Source organism: Python bivittatus, unplaced genomic scaffold, assembly GCF_059951505.1.
Source record: "Python bivittatus isolate LINGU-HERP-01145 unplaced genomic scaffold, Pbiv_v1 ctg000840_np1212, whole genome shotgun sequence".
Lineage (NCBI taxonomy): Eukaryota > Metazoa > Chordata > Lepidosauria > Squamata > Pythonidae > Python > Python bivittatus.
The window spans coordinates 39,786,570-39,800,320 of record NW_028277113.1 but is presented as its reverse complement, the minus strand read 5'-3'; the positions used below and the strand labels follow the sequence as shown (position 1 = coordinate 39,800,320).

General features: G+C 38.7%; 1 protein-coding gene across 3 annotated transcripts in view; it reads left to right on the top strand.

Annotated features, from left to right (window-relative positions):
• The window catches only part of TRAPPC8 (trafficking protein particle complex subunit 8), a 77,886-nt gene that overhangs the window by 26,484 nt on the left and 37,651 nt on the right, over nt 1-13,751 (top strand). For all 3 annotated transcript variants that reach the window (XM_025173937.2, XM_007439427.4, XM_007439428.4), the window contains 2 exons: nt 5,847-5,962; nt 10,258-10,408. In XM_025173937.2, coding sequence (XP_025029705.1) covers nt 5,847-5,962; nt 10,258-10,408 — 267 coding nt within the window. The remainder of the gene's footprint in view (nt 1-5,846; nt 5,963-10,257; nt 10,409-13,751) is intronic.

Below are 13,751 nucleotides of genomic sequence, written 5' to 3'. Positions count from 1 at the left end.
TAGTGTTTTTACAAAGTCAAAATGGCCTGCCGTTTTATTATCATGGCCTCTTTGCATTACCTGCTTACGAGCTTCTCGGGGGATGTATAGTCTATCTGCTTTCCACCATTCATCCTTTTCCAATAAGCTATTTAAGTCTTTGAGCAATTCTGACTCAGGGGAAAGCTCTGTGGCTTTGCTCTGTGACCTGGTGACCACTGCTGCCATCTCTGGCTCCAGCTCAATCTCACAGTCAGTGGTGTGGTGTGGCGGTAATTGGTTGGATTCAGCCTCACTAAAAACTTTTGCCAAGCCTCTATACTGCTCAGGAATTTCAGCAGCCCCTCCCGTCTGGGGTTTCCTCCCTTGGCATTGTTCATTTACGGCTGCTAACCCCAGCTCCATATGTTGGCGGGGTTCCACCTTCTCAACCTAAAGCCCATGTAAATTTCCCTCTACTTTTCCCTTCTTCCCCCCCTTCTGTTTTGGCTCCTGATTTCTTTCTCACAGGATTGTGGCCTTGTAAATTCCTCTCCTTGATAACACAATTCTTCCTGGCCTTCAGGCTACCACCGGTTTTGTCTGCCTTCATGTCTTGCTACAAATTCCCATATCAGTGTAAGCAACTATCAATCTCAAAGCAATACCCCAAGCACACCTATTAGCTACTATTCCCCCCCCCCGTTACAAATGGTAGAATCAAAGCAAGCAAATTCCTATTGACTACTATAGCTATTAAATCAGTCCTCTTGTGATTAACATTTGATTGATGCAGGTTCTGACAATATGTTTATTTCAATGAAAGTCCTGATGAACTCAGTATGGCTTATGTCAAAGTATATGTGCATAATATGATTGACTAAGGCATGAGTGAGCAAGGCCTCTTGGTCCCGGAAAGGAAGCAATTGGTACACAAGACCAATCTGTGTAAAGGCCCCCCTAACCACCGCTGCCACCTGCTCGAACAGGAGCCTTGGTTCAGGAAGACCCCAGGTCTGGGGGAGTGCAACCTGTCCAGAGTCAAAGATGACAAGTCACCAGACCCTGAAGCCCCCCAGATTACTTTGATAAAATATATAATGACAAATAATGAACAATTATTCTTGCCTTTGAATTAATATCTGCTGCTGAAGAGAGTTATATAACACTGCTAAATAGATGGGATAGACCTATAGATTCATATACAGTGGTACCTCGGGATACGAACTTAATCCGTTCCGTGACTCTGGGCGTATCCCGAGTTGGTCGTAACCCGAAGGAAATTTCCCCATAGGGTTCAATGTAAATCCGGTTAATCCGTTCCGCCCTCTGAATTTGGTCGCACCCCGAGGCAAATTTCCCCATAGGGTTCAATGTAAATCCGGTTAATCCGTTCCGCCCTCCGCCCGAATTTGGTCGCAACCCGAGGCAATTTCCCATAAGGTTCAATGTAATTACCGTTAATCCGTTCTGGTGTCCACGGACCACACGGAAAGCGGCCGGGCGCGGCGTGGTGCGGCGCGAAAACGGCCGCGGACCACGCGGCAGGGCCGGAAAAACAGCCGCGGACCACGTGGCACGGGCGGAAAAATGGCCGCGGACCACGTGGCACGGGCAGAAAATGGCCGCGGACCACGTGGCACGGGCGGAAAATGGCTCGTACCCCGAGGCGGAGTTCGCAAACCGAGGTAAAATTTTGGGGCCAGAGCTGGTCGTAACCCGAAAAATTCGCAAGCAGAGGCGTTCGTATCCCGAGGTATCACTGTATTTCCTAAAACAAAGGATCTATTGTGCCTTCTGAAGATAAGGATAGCAGTATTTAACACAAGAAGTTGCAGCTAAAAAGGAAAATTGTCTGCCTTTCCATATGTAGGGTTCTTTGTATGGAGGGCAGAATCCAGCCATTATGCTGGATTCCTGTTTGTATAATCCATTATCAAGATTATCAGTTTTTGTTAAAATATCTGTTTGGTACTTAAAATGTAGCCCACACAATTTTCTAATATTTCAATTTCTAAGTTGAGCCACACTATTTTTAATTATAATTTTAATTTAGAAGATTATATGTTGCTGTGGTTCACCTCTTTCCTCAGTGATCGGTCCTAATCAATATTGATAGGAGGAGAGAGATTGCTCCTGTGGCCTCTCACTTGTGGAAAGCCTCGGGGTCCAATGCTCATACATGAAAACTCTGAGTGAGCTCATCTGTCAGTTTGGGGTTCGGTATCATCAGTATGTGAATGATACCCAGTTGTACATCTCAACCCTGGGCTGCGCAGGTGATTCTGTCAATGTACTGACCCAGCGTGTGGAGGCAGTTCAGGTCTGGATGGGGAGGAACAGACTTCTGCTTAATCCTGACAAGACTGAATAGCTGTGGCTGTTTGCGTCCCCCTGGGTAGGAGACTGTTTCACCTTTGGGTTTGGATGAGGTTACATTTCCCCATTCAAGACTAGTGTGCAACTTGGGAGTCCTCCTGGACTTGCAGTTTCTGCTCAAAAAGCAAGTGACAGCTCTTTGCACTGTGAAGGAGAGCCTTTGCACAAGTTCACATTGTATGCTAGTTGTGCCCTTTCCTCAACCAGGAGTCCCTTCAGGCTGTCGCTTATGTCCTAGTCACTTCACAATTAGACTATTGCAATATGCTTTACGTGGGGCTGCCCTTGAAGACCACCCAGAAGCGACAGCTGGTTCAAAATGCAGCAGCACAGGCAGTAATGGGTATTTCTTGTTATTCCTATGTGTCATTGCTGCTGCATGAGCTACATTGGTTACCAGTAGGCTTCTGAGTGCAATTCAGCGTCCTGGTCATTATCTATAAACCCTTCATAGCATAGGGCCAGGTTACTTGAGGGACTATCCGTCTCTAGTTGTTTCTGCTTGTCTGGCATGTTTAGGCAGAATGGATGCACTCTAGGTGCCCTCAATTAAATGTTGTCATCTTGTGGACTGAGGAAGCGTGCCTTCTCTGTTGCAGCCCCTGCCCTCTGGAACAACATGCCTCTTGAGATACATACAGTTCCCACTGTCCAAGGATTCTGGAAGTCCCTTAAGACTTAGCTCTGTTCCCAGGCCTGGGGTTAGGATGCCCATGGACCTCCCTCCTTCCCTCCCTGTTTTATTCTAGGCAGTCATGTTGTTTTAGCTAATTGTGTTTTTAACTTACGTATGGTCATATTTTAAGCAGGCCCAGAGTCTTTCTGGAATCAGGTAGCTTAACAAATCTAATACAGCCATTCCTCATCATACAATGGTAATAATAATAAAAATTCACTTTCCTACTAATGCGCATATTTACGACCATATTTCATGTGCCTGACAACAAAAGTATTCAGTGTGAAACTAAGGTCTAGTCAGTTTCAAGCAGCTGAGGCAGTCTGTCAGTGGGTTATAATCAACTAATTAAGGTCACAGAGCTGAGTTTGTTAACTTGCCTGTTAGGGAAGCATTGTGCTGTGGACAAAAGCAGCTCAGAAAGAGATAGCTTGTTTAAACAATCTCTCTGCCCTGGGAGGGGGCAAACAAAGGGGAAAAATTGGGTCAGGCACAGGACACTGTACGAGAGAACTTTATCTAAATGAGATGGCAGCAACCAGTGATCTTCGCAGCATCTCTCTTTAAGGAATGGATTGTGGTCACTAAATGAGGAGAGGGTGTAGTTAGATATATTATAAAAATACTTAAGGATAAGGATGGGTTGGTGAAAACTTTTCCAGTGGCTCTAGTATTCTTTGGAGTTTTTTTCCTAGCATTTTATAAAATCCTGATCATAGTTTTAACAGATACAGATAACTTTTATTTATTTTTCTGGTAATTCTGCAATATTATACGTTTCTTATAGAGGTAAACATTTCTTACAGTAACTGTATACTGATCCCCTAACTCCTCGGGCATTTATTATCTCTGATCATGTCAACTTTTCTCTTGAAATAATACTAGATTTAGCAGCTTGCTTGGTTTATAATAGTGCAACAGTTTGTTTTGTTAGTGATGTATATTTTCTGAATAAACCTTATACCTTTTCATAAAATGTCAGGTTGAGTACAAAACTTCCTTTCTCTTTACAACAGACTACCAGTAGCTTTTAAACAACTTTGGGATAATGACATACACAATCAGTGCATACAGCCTTAAAAAGAAAAAAAGTCATACTAGGCCTGTCCATTTTAACGTCTTTATATTAAAAAATGTCATACATTTTACCAAATTCCAAAGAAAAATCATCCTTACCACCATATTTATAAAATATTTTTTCTCCCAATGTAAGTGAATAATGTACGGTGGCTTATGATTTTTTTTTTAATGATCTGACTCAAGAGTTCTCCATGTCAAAAAAAAATTTGGTTGTATCATGAGCTTTAGTGCAATGCATGTATAAAGTAGGTTTGTAGTTTTGTTCATATTTGCAAACTTATTCCGAAATCATGATGTACTTAGCTATTTTTATAATGTTTCATTTTATTAGCAATATATCTCTTAACAGATTAGTCTCTTATGATGTTAATACTCTTAAAATCTTTCATCTCCTATCCAAATTTCTCTTCCCCTTTCCCTGGAACTCTGAAACATGTTAAACATTTGATAGCGCTAGATTCACGCTAAGACATATGAACGGTGTTTATCATTTGCAGATCAACTTCAGAGCTAGTTCCTAGTCCTGTTTAGTTAATATTATTGTCCAGCCTACAAAGGAAGCATAGGAAGGATTTCTATGGAAAAAGGGTGTCTATGTGTCCTTTGGCTTGCTCCTGATCACTTTGCTGTATTTAAGATATTATCTCTGCACTTTGTGTTGACCAAGATCCAAACTAAAAGCTATATTAAAAGTATACAACTCCTACTAAATCAGACTAAAGGTCTTTCTGGTTAATATCTATGGTCAGCCAGATGCTTATGGGGCACTCACAAGTGGGAGGAGGTAGTCCTCTTTCATGAGGATTCCCCAGCAACTTGTTTTTAGAGGCATACTACTGCAGATAAAATAAAGTCATTATGATTTAAAATCTGATAGTCATGTTACTTTTTCTAATGCTTTCTTAAAACTATCCCAATTGGTAGCTATCACTAGGTCTTGTGATAAGTACTTATTATATTTTAAAAGTGTTCTGTAAGGGAAGAAAAAAGTCTTTGTCCAGAATTGGATGATCTGAGTGCTAGTCCTCTAAAGATAGGGGGAAAGGTCCCATCTATCCCATGCATATGTACAGACACATACACATTCGTCACATCATTCCTTTTTGGGGTACTGGTGAAAAAGAAACAATGAGTAAGAAGTATTACATCTTTGTCATGCCTTCTGTTTATTTCTGTTATGTGTTCTTGTTTACAATTTTCTAAGCTAAAAAGCTGCCAGCCTGGGCATCCTCAGGGAAGGTGTCAAAATCTGAAGTTGGTGGGTGCAGTGTCACAGTTGAAGTCCTGTTGCTTGTGCGTGTGTGTGTGTGCGGTGTGTATGACATTGACATATGTATAAAAAGGGTGGGGCTTCAGTCATGATGCCTCACCCATCATCTTATAGACTTAGGAAGAAAAAGCCCCACTGCCAGCTCTCAGTGTTACAAATTTCTCTCAAACAAGTTACTACAGTCTTGTTCATTTTTATAGCGCCCTTTTCTGAATGTTTTCCAGCTCTACAAATGCTGTTTGACATGCAGTGGACAGAACTGTACGCAGCATTCCAAGGTGGTTGCACCATAGATTAGTATAAAAACAAGCAGATTTATTTTCAGTTCTCTTTCTGTTATGAAGCCTACATGACAAATCTAGTGTTTCAGATTTTGCATGGAATACATAATTTTTGTAAATAGATATAAATATCTGAAAAGTAACTGCTCTCTGTGAATAATAAACTATAGCATTTCAGTGAGAACATATTTCTATCTTTCAGTTAATATCCAGGAAAGGCTTGAGTCGATCTTTATTTTCTGCAACCAAAAAGTGGTTTACTGGCAGCAAAGTTCCAGAGAAAAGTGTGAATGAACTGAAAACCACATCTGGTTTGTTGTAAGTAGATCTGTTTCTAAAAATGCAGAGTACTTGATTTTTATTAGGTTTTGCTTTTTCTGATTTCCATGTCCATTGGAGTTGGGTGGCTAATAAATTTAAATTAAAAATAAAATAAATAAAAATGTACTTCCTTGTTATTTTTAATAACACAGTTAATAATATCAACTACTTTGGATAATCACACCTCCAGTTAGGCCTTTTGCTTACAGATGCTACCCCATGATCATCTCCTTTATGAGCTCATCATGATTAAATTAATAAACTTAACCATAGAGAAAACCATAGTTTTCCTTTATGTCCAAATTGGAAGCTACTGTTAACAAGTCTGTAACAAGCCAGGATATTTATCCAGATTTTAAATTGTGGTTTAAGATCCTGACTTGTTCTACCCTAAGTGATCATTTGTATATGGATGCTATTATATTGACAGTTTTGGTTCCAGTATTCCCAGCATGGAACTTTTTTTTTAATAGCAACTGCACACTGGCTTAACTTCTTCATCAAGCGGTCTGTTGTGATTCCAGGATCCCTTTTCTGGGCAGTCACTGCCAGCTTAGATTCCATTATTGTATTAGTGGTTTACACTATCTGCTAGTGTACAAATCACCCATTTATTCCTACTCTCTATTTTCTGTTTTTTAACCAGTTGTCAATCCATGAGAGCACCTATCCTCTTACCCCATGGCAGCTAAGTTTGCTCATGCTTTTGTTGAGGGACTTTATCAAAGGCTTTTATGAAAGTCCAGGTATACATGATCTATTATGTCACCTTTGTCTACGTGCTTGTTGACAGGCTCAAAATGTCTAGAAGGTTAGAGAGACAAGTCTTAACCTTTATGGAATCCATATAGCCAAGGACAAGTGAGGCGTATTCTTATATATGTTTGCTTTAAAAAAAAACAACATTTTTCCTGGGACAGATGTGAAGCTAACTGGCTTATAGTTTCCTTTATCACCCTTCAATTTTATTTTTAAAAATGGGCTCATATTTGTGTTTTCAATTTCTTGGGAATAGATGGTAGTGTTAAAGAGCAATTGCATATTTTTTGTGAAAAGGTCAGCAAATTCATATTTAAGTTGTTTAAAAATTCTTGGATGGATACCATCTGTAACCAGGGATATGTTAATTTTTTTGTCCATTTGACTTATACTTTAATTTCTCTTTACCTTGTTTGGCTCAGTTTGTCTGATCTTGTTCCTGAAAAAAATCAACTTAGATCCTACATCTTTGTCAGTGAAGATACAAAGAAAGAATTAATTCAGTTTCTTGCTATTTCTTTCTCTCCCTCTAGCATACCTTTCATACCCCCATCATCCAGTGGTCTCCTTGGTCAATTTCCTATTCCAAATATATGTGAAGAATTTGTTATTCTTTGTTTCATGGTTTGCTGGTGCTGGTGCTGCTGGTGCTGGTGCTGCTGCTATTATTATTGTTGTTGTAATTATTATTATTATTTGGCTTGGTCATTTTTATTGACTGCCTCTATTTCTCTGGCCAGATTTTATGTTCCACATTGTACTCTTCAGCTGAGGAAGACTTCTGTTTTTTTTTTAAAGGAAGCCCTCTTGTCTTTAATAGCAACTGTGATGCTGCTTATTAACTACTCTGGTGCCTTTTTTGACTACATGGTACCTCTCATGATTTTAGGTGTAGATTCTAGCTGATATACTATTATAGCTATGAATAACCTTCAAGCATTGTGGAGAAATTGGCTCTTACTACTATCCTTTCATTTTTCTTTTCAATGATGCCCTCATTCTTTTTGGAAGTTTCTTCTTCTGAGGTCAGATATGACTCTGTTCTTGGCAAGCATCCATTCACATGTCAGTTGATGATTATAACATGAAGATCAGTTCTCCAGAACTTTTAGATCTTGGACAAAATTCTGAGCACAATTTAAAATTAAGTCCAGTGCTATATCATCTTTGTTGTTGTTTTGACACAAGCAACTTGGTTTCTGCCATATCCAGAACATGCATTTTCTCAGTATTTATGAAGATGATTGCAGTCTCTCATAACTACTTTCCATCTATACATCAGCTTTAGATTATTGGTCAGGGAAGTGATAACATTTCCCTTTTTTTTTTAAATCCGCACTCAATCGTTACTGATTCTGCGGTGACTGCCTGGATGAATCCCTGCAGTTTTCAAGGCAAGGTGTTTCGGAAGTGGTTTGCAATTGCCTCCTTCCTAGAGCAGAGCCCAGCTGGTGAGCGCAGGAGGCGGGGTTTCCGTTGCTTCGCGTCTTTTTCGGGCGTGCGTGGCTTCCATGTTACCGGCAACTGTTCCCGTCTCCTTTGCAAGGTGCCGCCTTTCCTTTCCCTAGCACATTTCCCTAGTACTAAAATAATTTTGTGGATTGATATGGACACCCACAATGATTCAGGAGAAAACTTTATGAGAATCGATGCCCTCTTTGACATATAGGTTTCCATTATACCCTTTCCTATCTTTTCAAAACCTTTTATCAAGAGGTATTTCATGAAAAAGTTTTATTCCATCAGGGTGTATAATGCTTGTAATACTTGTTTTCTTTCATTATGAAACACTCTTACTTTCCTAATTTGACTTTGAGGCTCCTGGCATTTGCACATAAGCCCCTGCTGTTGGATATTCTGTGTAGCATGCCCTTTTAAGTTTGTGATCTTGTGGCTTTCATGGTTGACTACTCATTTCTGAAATCTACACTAACTCCTTCTGAAGAATTACAAAAAAATTCACCCTCAACTTCTGGGGGTGATTTTCCCCCCCAAATTTATTTTATTAGATTTAAAGGCTGCCCAACTCCAGAATGAATTTAAGCAGCTTACGTTTTAAAAGAATCATCATCATAATAGAAAACCATGCATATCCAATAAAGTTATAATAGAAGGGATGCTGAACTTCATGTCAGAAAAATTAAGTCAACTTTATTATCAAAATTGATAAACATGCTTCCAATTGTATTACTTTTAACAATGCGAAGCAAATGTATTTTTGTCCACTTGCCTCCTATCTACTTTCCTCCATGGGATCAGAATAATAGCTGCTGTAGCACCTTTCTAATATTGCACACAGTATTCTACTACCCTCCTGATTCAAGTGCAGTTTATCCTTTTTATACAGATGTGGCTTCTCCTGAAAGGTATCATAAAACCTGACAAATCTAAATCTCTCCCCTGCCTCTAGCACCATTGTCTCATTCACACATTGAGACTGCTCAGTTCTGCTTGTCTGATTTTCTCTGTGTGAATATAGGTAGCATTTCTGAGAAAGACAACTTGGAGATTCAAATTATCCAGCTATTTTCTCTGATGTCATTAATGCCAATATGTACCGCAACCACTGGCTCCTCTTAGCACTGTCTGCCACACTGCTTAAAAATCATGTGTTGACCACAGGAATCTCAATTGAGTAACTGTGGTTAATTGAAGGTTTTCTCATTTATTTAGGGGGCACTGAGAGAGGAGGAAGGAAGGGGTTGCATGTGGGGTCAAAAGATTTGTGCATATTGAATACATGCACCACATATACATATAATTTTATATGCTAAAATGAGCTTGCTACAATGGCCAACTTGTCTAAAAAAGTAGTTGAATACATGTCCTTCAGATTCTTTCTTTGTTCTTTGGATATACTCATAATGTATATGCTGCAACTAAAAGTTGCATTTTAATGACTATTGTACTTGGCATTCAGATATGTGGCCTGGGATACATAGGTTTTGACAAATTTTACAACTGGATAAGAAATATTCCTATTTTTATTTTCAGTGTTACTGTGTCTTTGAGAGTGCATACACTTATATCTGACATTAGAAAAGGAAAGAACACTCTGTTCTATATAGTTTTGTTGAAATTAGAATTGGTAATCAATCCTTTTTTTTTGTAAAATGTTTAAGATGAATTAATTTCTTCTTGGTGGGTTGGGTCCAAAGCTTTTGTTACATGAATGGAAGATACGATCACATATATGGAATGGCATGCCCCATGAATGTAATTGTTTTGTTGGGGATGGAAAACTTTGTATCCAGGCATACCTATTTTCTAAGAGATTTGAAACTAAATAGAGAAGAGGACAATCAGTTAGTGTTAGCTATGATATATAACTTCCATGCAGGGGACCAGTATACCCCTGAGTAAAAAACGTTACAGATAAGCTAGAAATGGCTGTTATCATTATGCCTTTCCTTTGAGATAAGTTAAGCTGGCGATTTTGACTGACTGCACCTTGGTTTGAAGCTTGTATCTTTATGAATGTGGTATGCTTTATTTTCTATAAATTGTGTGTTTTTATTTGTTTTCATGTTCAGGTACTCTCCAGAAGCACCAGAGCTTCAAATCAGGAAAATGGCAGATTTGTGTTTTTTGGTACAGCACTATGAACTGGCATATAGTTGCTATCATACAGCAAAGAAAGACTTTTTGAATGATCAAGCAATGCTATATGCAGCAGGAGCACTGGTTGGTGCATTAGCATATCTGAAAATATTTATATTTGCCTCTTTTTCTAAATGTTACTTTGCAAAAAATTCCTTAACTGAATATTAGTTATGTGTCATCTTATAGGTTCAGATTTCTTCTCTTATGTAACCTACAACAATGTAATCCCATTCTGAATTCTTAGGATTGAACTAATTAAAACCTTGAAGCATTGGAAGTTGTTGCCAATGCATATAATGTATAGCAGGGAGGAGACAGTTTTATAGAGAATACATCTGTAGCTATTAAACATGATAAAATAGTTTGAAACATTCTGTCCACTCTCCAGAATCAACATTAGAATCATGTTAACTGCCTATTAAAACAAATACGCTGACATATAGAAAGGTTAATGCCCATTCAGTAGTCGCCTCCACATATGGACTTGGTTTACCAATCAAGCATTTACTAATCAAGCATTTACTAGTTCCCCTACCCCCCTCATTTCAGGCTCCAGGTGAACCCTAAAGATTTTGGCTGTTAGTTGTAGGATCATTAGGTACTGCCATATGATTTGCAAGTGGAAAATTAAACGTTGGATTATAAAAAGAATGGGGAATGTGTCTTCCAGATATTGGTGTTACAATTTCCATAGCCTTAGCAAGTTGTGACAGTTGTTGGGAACTTAGTTTAGCAATATCTAAAAGAACATAGATTCTCCACACTTTGATCTTCTTCAGCATTAGTTTATATTCTTATGGAATAATAAATAAAGCTATGTGAAGTTATGAAACCTGTAAATTTATCAGATTTCAAGTTAATAACTTTTAAAATGTAAATATATTTTGAAAAGGATTAAAGATTAAACTTTTCAGTTACATGGTAACAACCTAAAAATGAGCCAAAATATTCTTCTTTTTAGGAAGAAGAGTGATGTTTTGTATTTGAAAACAGTAAGTTCTAGGCTAATTTTAAATGAGACAAAAAGAACCTAGGACAAAGCTGCTTGTATTCCATTAATGACAGTGAGACATTTTGTACTCTTCACTTTTTTATATATTGTTCCTTCATCTTTTTAAAATGATTTACTTAATCCCTAATGTAAATGCACTGAAATCAGTGTAGACTTAAGTAAAACCTAGAACAGACTAATATAATTATTTTTATTTTTATTTAATATGTTCGCTGCCCATAGTCACTTGTTGAGATGGCTGGCTATACAAATTGATTAAATAAATAATGCTTCTAATCCTTTTCACAATGAGATATACTTACTTAAAAGCTGTGTGAATGCCTTAGAGTGAAAACTAATGTCTGTATTTAAAAATAGTTACATAAGAATATAAAATTGATCTGTTGAAGCAAGAAAAATGCCATGTGGTATGATAATCAGTTCCTACACTGATACTAGTAGGAACCTAACAGGCAGGGCACAAGTACAATATCTTCTACTCATGTTTTCTAGCAATATGTATTGAAAGGTATACTCCCTCTATTACTGTAAATGAAATATGGCATTATTGGGTAGCCATTGATAGTTTTATTCTCCATGAATTTTGTCTAATTGCCTTTTAAAACTGTCCAAATTGATGATTATCATGATATCTTGTGTGAGTAATTTGAAAGGTGAACAATGTGCTACATGAAGAAATACTTCTGTGTATTTATTTAACAAATTTATATGGCTGCCCATCTGTCAGAGGAACACTGAGCAGTGAACAAGGGTAAAAACATAATACAATTATCAAATAAATAAAAAAAAAGGACAAAATTGAGGTCTCAATAAAATCTACTAACATCCATAGATCACACTGAGCCATGCCAAAACTCCATTAACATCCTGGCCCCAGTGCCTGGGGGAAAAGGCAGGGCTTCATCACCCTCTTGAGGCCATTTGTATCTCTGGGTAAAGACTGCTCCACCCAGGTAAGGCAGGTACCATGAGAGAAAAGGTACATTTCATAGCTCCTACCAGGCAATACTGCTTCATTCTGATAGATTGAGTTAGACAGGCAGAAACCACTGTGGATAGGCAGTCTGACAAGTAACTTGACTCCATGGCATGTAGGGTTTTAATGGTGACAACCAGTATCTTGAATTGCACCTGAAAGTCTTCTGAGAGCCAGTGCAGCTCATGTAGCTGCATGTTATGTTGGTGTACTGTGGTACGCACACTATTGCATGTGCTGCTGCATTTTGTACCAGCTGAAGCTTCCACATGTTCTTCAAGAACAGCCCTATGTAGAGTGCATTGCTGTAGTCCCATTGGGAGAGGACTAAGGCTTAAGTGATGTAAGCCGTGCCAATCTAGGAATAAAGGCAATGGCCATCCTGGCCATGGCTGCCACTTGGCCCTTAAACGGGAGCCTTGAGTCCAGGAGGACCCCCAGATTGTGCATTAACTCTGCCTGGGGAAGTGTAACCCCAAGCAGCATTAAAGATGGCAAATCACTAGATATAAGAGGCTCTAAACCGAACAGCCACCCAGTCTTGTCAGCACTGACCTGAAGTCAGTTCTTCCCTATCCAAAACCAAACAGCCTCCAGGCACAGGGAAAACACTGAGTGCATCACTTGGAGAGCCCAGGCCAGAGATGTATAACTGAATATCAGCCTGAAAGGATACCATGAAAGTTTGGGGGGGGGCAGGTTGGATATACCACCCCCATCCTGAGTTTGCCAGAAGTCATCCACAAGTGCAATAAGTACTGTCTTGGTAGTATATCCTGGCCTGATATCCAACTGCAATGGCTCCAGTTAACCCCTTCCTCCAGAACGTATTTGTCCTAAAACTTTAACCTTTTAGCTTAATTAGATTATCCTGAATTCTAGCATTGTGAACCTGGGAGAAAACCTCCTCTCTATACAATTTATCTACTGATTATATGACTTAATACGCCCACATATTTCATGCCCTCTCTTTCCACCTTTTTTCCTTAAGGTAAAAAGGCCCAAATATTTCATAGGGAAATTGCTGCTGATCATTTTGGGTGCCATTTTGATATCTTTTCTAGTCCTTTAAAATAAATTTTGAGATGTGATCAGAATTTTGCTCAGTATTCCATGTATTGCTGTGTCATAGTCAGGAATTTCCTGTTGAGTTGAAGCAAAACTCCAAAGCTGTTAATAGCCAGTTTTTGAGTCTACTAGGTATAGTTTATGTTAAAAACAGGCAGTGCTTGATCCAGTATTATGATATGAGGGAATTACTTTACCAGTCACCCTTTTAAACTAGTGTGACCAAAATCATCACAAAGTTGGCACTGGGGATGGGGGATGTGAGAGAGAGAGAGAACAAATGGTCTGAAAGGAATAGCTCAGTTCAAGAGCAGAGGAATTTCTTTTTATATATTATAGTATTTCAAACAAAAACAAATCAGTGCATC